This window comes from Ursus maritimus, unplaced genomic scaffold, assembly GCF_017311325.1.
Source record: "Ursus maritimus isolate PB19 unplaced genomic scaffold, ASM1731132v1 scaffold_16, whole genome shotgun sequence".
NCBI lineage: Eukaryota > Metazoa > Chordata > Mammalia > Carnivora > Ursidae > Ursus > Ursus maritimus.
The window spans coordinates 42,485,871-42,493,391 of NW_024424008.1; the positions used below are offsets into that span (position 1 = coordinate 42,485,871).

At 44.4% G+C, this 7,521-nt stretch overlaps 1 protein-coding gene across 1 annotated transcript in view; it reads left to right on the top strand.

Annotated features, from left to right (window-relative positions):
• Positions 1-16: 16 nt before the first annotated feature.
• RPUSD4 (RNA pseudouridine synthase D4) overlaps positions 17-7,521 on the top strand; it is an 11,806-nt gene continuing 4,301 nt past the window's right edge. The window contains exons 1-3 of the mRNA XM_008688290.2: positions 17-238; positions 610-775; positions 3,608-3,809. Of these exons, the coding sequence (XP_008686512.1) occupies positions 50-238; positions 610-775; positions 3,608-3,809 (557 nt within the window). The 5' untranslated portion in view covers positions 17-49. The remainder of the gene's footprint in view (positions 239-609; positions 776-3,607; positions 3,810-7,521) is intronic.

Below are 7,521 nucleotides of genomic sequence, written 5' to 3' on the forward strand. Positions count from 1 at the left end.
AGCCCCTCTTCCGCACGTGGTCTAGGCTCGGACCTCCCTTTTTGATAAGATGGCGGCGCCCAGCTGCAGTGCGCCGGGCCTCTGGGTCCGGGGTTCCAGGCAGCGTTTGGAGAGTCTCTTTAGTCTCGTCTCAAAGCCATTTTGTTCGGCCGCTGCTGCGTCTGGGACCGTGAGTGCCCAGCGATTAGCGGAGAAGCTCCGAGCCCAGAAACAGGAACAAAAGACGAAGAACCAGCCGGTGAGTCCGAAAGGACCACAACTCCCAAGAGGCAGTGCGTTCACGCGTTCCCCCGCTGGGAGTGAGGTGGGAGGGTCCTCTGACAGATGTTAGGTAAATGTGGAGGACCTGTGGAAGAAAATGGGGAGAAAGGGAAGGGAAGAGGTCAGTACGGTACCGGATCTTCCTACGGGCTGGGTCTTTGGCTCCTGCCGGCCTCGGCCCTGAGCACTGCGTGGAGACAGGTGAAATAGACATGCACCGCCGCTCTCAAAATTATTCCGGGAAGCCGTGAGTCCAATGCAGAGATAGTCATTTCCAACTCAAATTCTCACCCAGACTTATTGAAGCTCTTCACCAGCCTTTTCCTGTCGCTCCTTCTCTTCCCGTAGGTACCCACAAGCCCTGTTCAGCGGAGAGTGCAAGAACTAGTGCGGTTCACACAGCAGCTCCAGCGAGTCCACCCCAACGTGCTTGCTAAGGCTCTGAGCCGAGGGATTGTGCACCAGGACATGGATCTCGTGGTCATCAATAAACCTTATGGTCTTCCTGTGCATGGTAAGGACCACGTGGGAGAAGGAGGGTGATTGCTTCTGTATTCACTACAACTAGGGACAACTCTGACACATTACTTGTGGGGCTCCTGGAAGACTTGCATGCAAAATAATTAAGCTTTTGTGGAGTACTATATAAAGCACTATAGTCCTATATAAGGCACTACTGAAGACACAGAGATGTAAAAGACAGTCTCTGCATTCCAAACATTTGTCGGTCAGCAGTGATTTATGGAAGAAATACTAAGGCTGTGTGGTTCTTGTCTTCATGTTATTTTCCATCAAAACTCGGAAAGAAGAGGGGTTCTTGGGTGGCTCAGTCGGTTAAGTGTCTGCCTCCGGCTCAGATCATGATCTCAGGGTCCTGGGATCCAGCACAGTGTCGGGCTCCCTGCTCAGCGGGGAGTCTGCTTCTCCCTCTCTCTCTGCCCCTCCTCCCCCACCTGTGATCTCTCTCTCTAATAAATAAATAAAATCTTCAAAAAAAAAAAAAAAAACTTAAAAAAAAAAAAAAAAAAAAACCAGAACTGGGAAAGAAAAAATGACATATAAGAAAAAAAAATATAGGACTTAATATATTAAGGTTCCCATCATTTCCCTTTCCAACAATGACATCACTATATTTTTGCCTTTATTCACAATTTTCCCACTTTCACTGGTTTTCATAAATACTCTGTTTCTGTTTTCGGCCTATAAATCCCTTGTGGATAATGGGTTCTGGTAGTTTATTTCCTTCCATAAATAGTGGTATTTCCATATAATGGCTCTGAATTTGCTTCAAGTGTCTTTTTTAACCATGGTGATTTGTTGCACAATTTTGTTCACATGATCCAGAGTCTAATTTCATCAATTAAGTCCAGACCAGAGAAAATAGTCCATCTTCATTGAACAAAGATCAGAAAATCTCAACCCACAAGCCCAGAACTGCAGCATAAATAAATCAGCCACCTCAAGCCGTGAGTGGAGACGGGATAACCTGAGAAAAATCAGATCTTATATTATGCTTGGGCACGGAGCGAATAAGGGCCACCTAAACATGCAGAAACTCCAGTCACAGAAGCCAGTATGAAAACTGATACAACAATGGCATTCCAGGCAAAGCAAAAATTAAACTGCCCTGTAGAGAGGCCTCCCCTACTGAAAACATACGCAGGATCCACACACACAAAAACACATGTAAACCTGGGGGCGCCTCGGTGGCTCAGTTGGTTAAGCGTCTGCCTTCAGCTCAGGTCATGATCCCGGGGTCGTGGGATCGAGGGATCGAGGCCTGTGTCAGGCTCCCTGCTCAGTGGAGAGCCTGCTTCTCCCTCTGCCTCTGCCCCTCCCTCTGCTTGTGCTCTCTCTCACTCTCAAAATCTTTCAACAAACAAACCCCACATATAAACCTGTATAGAAGATAACTTCCTTTAAAGAGCTCATAGAAATCGTAAAATATAGGAGATATTCGTGTTATAAAATCAGGTGCCAAAAATACATAATAAGTTATGTATTCATGATATGAACTTAAAAAATAAAAGAAAATGTGTGTGCTTTGTGTGTGTGTGTGTGTATGCACGCGTGCACACAGAGTATACCTAACAAAACCCCAGGATACCCAGAACTTAATGGACACTGAAATGTTTTTGAATAAATGTTGAATGTAGTTGTCCAAGACAGCTGGAGTGAGACAGGAAAGATTGATAGAAAAAGATGCATTTGGGGGCGCTTGGGTGGCACAGTCCTTAAGCGTCTGCCTTTGGCTCAGGGCGTGATCCCAGCGTTCTGGGATCGAGCCCCACATCAGGCTCCTCCACTGGGAGCCTGCTTCTTCCTCTCCCACTCCTCCTGCTTGTGTTCCCTCTCTCGCTGGCTGTCTCTGTCAAATAAATAAATAAATAAAATCTTTAAAAAAAAATAAGAAAAAGATGCATTTGGGAAAGGGATTTACTGGGGGAAGGGGCATAGTTGAATTGGAAGAATGCTTTTTGGGGAAGTATGGAGAAAAGCATAAGGACAAGGAATTAAGTCAGACATTGCCAAGTGTTCTGTGTATTTTCTTTTCCTCTCTTGATCTTTTTCTTCCCATTCCCATGAGACAATTATTATCCAGATATTTACATTTCATAGATGAGAAAACTGCATGTTGAAAAGATTAAATCATCTGTTCAGGGTCAATGGCTAGTTAGGCATAAAATAGTACCGAGGAGTGTCTCACATAAAGCCCGTCTTCTTAGCTCTTCTGTAATGCCTCAGGAGAGCCTCACAGTCTTGTATTTATCACTTGAGTTTACTTGGCAGATTTCAAGCCTTTGTTTGTATAGTGAAATATCGGACCTCCTCATTTTTTTTTTTTTAAGATTTTATTTATTTATTTGACAGAGATAGAGACAGCCAGCGAGAGAGGGAACACAGGCAGGGGGAGTGGGAGAGGAAGAAGCAGGCTCCCAGCAGAAGAGCCTGATGTGGGGCTCGATCCCAGATCGCTGGGATCACGCCCTGAGTCAAAGGCAGACGCTTAACCGCTGGGCCACCGCGGGTTGTATTATGAGTATTCAAGTAGATTAATAAGTATATATATATATGTCTGAGGAGAAAGCCACATGCTCTAGGACAGTGCTTCTCAAACATTAATAGGCATGTGAGTCCCTTAGGCAAAATGTAGATTTTGATTTAATAGTCTGGGTTGGGAGCCTGAGATTCCTTTCCAGCAAGCTCCCTGGGCATACTGATGTTGTCAGTTCCTGGACCATGTTTCAGTAATAAAGCTCTTGAAAACACTAACTCTCTTCCCAGGTCGAGTTCTTTGGTCGGATATTTTACTGGCCACTAACACCTCTGGCTCTTCCCTTCTTAGGTGGCCCTGGGGTCCAGCTGTGTATCAGTGATGTATTGCCTATCCTGGCAAAGATGCTTCATGGCCACAAGGCAGAGCCCTTGCATCTGTGCCACCGGCTGGACAAGGAAACTACAGGTGTCATGGTCTTGGCCTGGGAGAAGGAAGTGGCACATCAAGTCCAAGAGTTGTTTAGAACCCGTCAGGTGGCAAAGAAGTACTGGTATGAAGCCCATTGCTAATGGTCGAGTTGGTATAAATGAAGGCATCCTTGTATCTATTCGTCCATTCATATGGAAGGACCTCCTATTAAGGCACTGTGCTAGGACATGTGGGCATACGAAAAGTTTAGGAAACAGACTTAAGTGCTTAGAATATTGGAGTCTGATAGAATAGTGGTTCCTAATTGTGGTTGTACATAAAAATTATCGAAAACCAATTATACAAGTAATACGTGATTTCTCCTGTGGTAAAATAGTCAAACAACAACGAAAAAGCAAAAAACTCTTGGAGAATCTACCCACTCTGTCATTCTAGTCCCTTCCCTTGGGATAGTTTGGTTTTTATTCCTCTGATCCTTACTCAGTGGATTTATGAACATGTCTGATACATAGAGTGTGTGTGTGTGTGTGTGTGTGTATTACATTGTACAGTGTACACTGTACTTTTTTAAAAAAGATTTTATTTGACAGAGAGAGAGAGCGCACAAGCACGTGGGGCTCAATCCCAGGACTCTGGGATCATGACCTGAGCTGAAGGCAGACGCTTCACCGATGAGCCACCCAGGTGCCCCCACACTGCACTTTCTTTTACCACTTAACTGTGTCTTGGAGATCTTCCCATGTTAGTACATATAGGTTTACCTCCATTTTTTTAATAGAAGAAAGATATATGAACAAAACTGAAACCTACTTCTGTCCCCCATCTACTCAGTTTTCTTCCCCAGGAGCTATCATATTCTTTTTTTTTTTTTTGTAAGATTTTATTTATTTGACAGAGAGAGACACAGCGAGAGAGGGAACACAAGCAGGGGGAGTGGGAGAGGGAGAAGCAGGCTTCCCGCTGAGAAGGGAGACCAATGCGGGGCTCGATCCCAGGACTCCGGGGTCGTGACCCGAGCCAAAGGCAGATGCTTAACGACCGAGCCACCCAGGTGCCCTGGAGGCAATCGTATTCTACCGTCTTGTGTAAACTTCCGGAGTCATACAGGGCATATATAAGTGAACTGTTATATGGCAATGTATTTTGCACTGCTTTGCATCCTGTTTTTTTTTCACTTGTACAATATATCTTGGAGAGCATTTTGCATGTACATTTAGAGCTCTATAGGATTCTGTTGTATGACTGTATCATAATTTCCTTATTGATGGATATTTAGTTAACTTCCCATTTTTCAGAGTCTGTTGCAAAGAATTTGTGATTATATCTTTAAGACAGATTCCTAAACATGGAGTTGCTGGGTTGAAGGGTACACACATTTAATATTTGTTTTTTGTTGGTGGTGATGGTGGGTTTTTTTTTTTTTTTTAAGATTTATTTATTTATTTGAGAGGGAGGGAGAGGGTGAGTGTAAGCACACGAGCGGGGGGGGGGGGGCAGTGGGAGATGGAAAGGAAGAGAGAATCTCCAGCAGACTCCCCGCTGAGCATGGAGCCTGACACGGGGCTCCATGCCAGGACCCCAAGATCATGACCTGAGCTGAAACCAAGAGGCAGACGCTTAACCAAGCGAGCCACCTGGGTTCCCCTCACACATTTAATATTTGAGTAGTTACTACTATTTGGTATGACTTGTCTGCATGTTTATTGGCATCTCGGTGTTTTTTGAGTTTCCCTTTCTGTGAACAACCTGTTTATTTCTTTTCCCAGTTTCTGTTGGGCTATTTATTATTTTCTATTTGATTTATAAGTACTCTTCTCATCTTTTTGATGTCAGTCCTTTTTGTATTACAGATTTTGTAGCTACTTTGTGATCTTGGGAGCCTTTAAAAAACCTCTATGCCAAGACCCACCCACAGGTGGGTGTGGGCATCTGTGTTTCTTCAAAGCTCCATAAATGACCTTGCTGTGGAATCAAATGTAAGGACCATTGTAATAAGAGATTACAGATAATGGAGGAAGTTTAGCAGAGTAACTAAGAGCTCGACAAGATCCGGGTTCAACTGTCGGCTGTACTATTGAACCAGCGCGGGTCCTTAGGCACGTTATTAAACTTCTCTAAGCTTTGTCTTCATAGGAAAAATGAAAATAATGGAGTTGAGGAGAGAGTTAAATGAGACAATGCATGTGAAGTGTTTAACACGGTACCTAGCTCATAGTGAAAGCTGAAAGACAGAAAATTAAGACTCTTCTTATGTATACTAGTAATCCAAATGTAAGTCTGTCAGAAATGTTGGGGCGCCTGGGTGGCTCAGTCAGTTGAGCAGCTTGATTTCGCCCCAGGTCATGATCTCAGGGTCATGGGGTCAAGCCCCACATTGGGCTCTGCGCTCAGCTGGGAGTCTGCTTCAAGGTTCTCTCTCTCTCTCTCTCTCTCTCTCCCTCTCCCTCCCTCCCTCCCCCTCTCCCCCCGCCCCTCCTCCCGCTTGCTCACGCACATATTCTCTCTCTCATAAATCTTTAAGAAGTGTTATATTATTTGTGAAAATTGTTTATGAAAGTTTAGACTCGGTAACCATCTCAGTATCAGGCTTCATGGTGGAATTGAAATCCGTTAATTGTGTGTTGTTGAATGAATAGGATTTGATAGACGAGATGGAGAACTGTGTTATAGATTGTGGGAATGGCGTGTACAAAGGAATAAAGTACAAAGTCTAGTTTGGAGTGGGCAATGGTGACAGATAATGCTGGAAAGGTGACTGGAACCTAGTTAATGATGGCCTTCAATACCAGGTGCAGAAAGTAGAAATTAGAAGTAGAACATAGCAGGCAACTGGTTAGCACTTGCTGACTTACTATGATAGCGACTTGTTAGAGTTATGTGTTTGAATCTTCTTACTAGACTTTGGATTCCTTTAAGTGGGGATTTTTGTCTTGTTCATCTGTACACAACCAGTACCTACCTAAATCAATGCTTGTTTAAATTCATGGTGTGTGTAGTGAGTGAACGGTGTTGAGTAGTAGTGTTCTGTCATTAGGAAGCATGAGCTAGCAGTTAAAACTCAATTTAAGTATGATAAAATATATCAGACAGCAGCCCAAACTGCTACCAACCTGAAGTGTGGTGTCCCAGGTATGAATTGTTGTAGGAATGGGCTTTTGACCTCTCGGTCAGCGAGTCTGTGATAGGCCACCCAGCAGGACTCCTTCCCGATTGACCTAGAAGAGGCATAACGTAAGAACAGATTAAAGGGTCTTCTACCCATCTCTGACATGATGAAAGAAGACCTCCAACAAAAGTGATCTGGAGTGTTTATTGAGTTGTGGTGGTTGTTTCTGTGACTGTGAGCACAGTTGCCCCCCTGTTGGTCTACCTGGCAAATCCGGCAGGCGCGGTCCTATGAATTTTTCATTCCATTCATTCGTGTACTTCTTCATTCATTTCATATGCAGTCAGGACTTAACCGTGTTTTAAAAAACCAGATACAGGGGCGCCTGGGTGGCTCAGTCGGTTAAGCTGGCTTTGGCTCAGGGCATGATCCCAGGGTCCTGGGATCGAGCCCTCCATCGGGCTCCTTGCTCAGCAGGGAGCTTGCTTATCCCTCTCCCTCTGCCTGCTTCTGCTCCCCCTGCTTGTGCTCTCTCTCTCTCTCTCTCTCTCTCTCAAATGAATAAAGAAAATCTTTCAAAAAGATAAAAAACAGGATACAAAGACATATTACCCTAATTTCATTTTAAACTATATTCATTTTGGGGGCACCTGGGTGGTGCAGTTGAATAAACGTCCGACTCTTGGTTTCAGCTCAGGTCGTGATCTCAGGGTTGTGAGATTAAGAC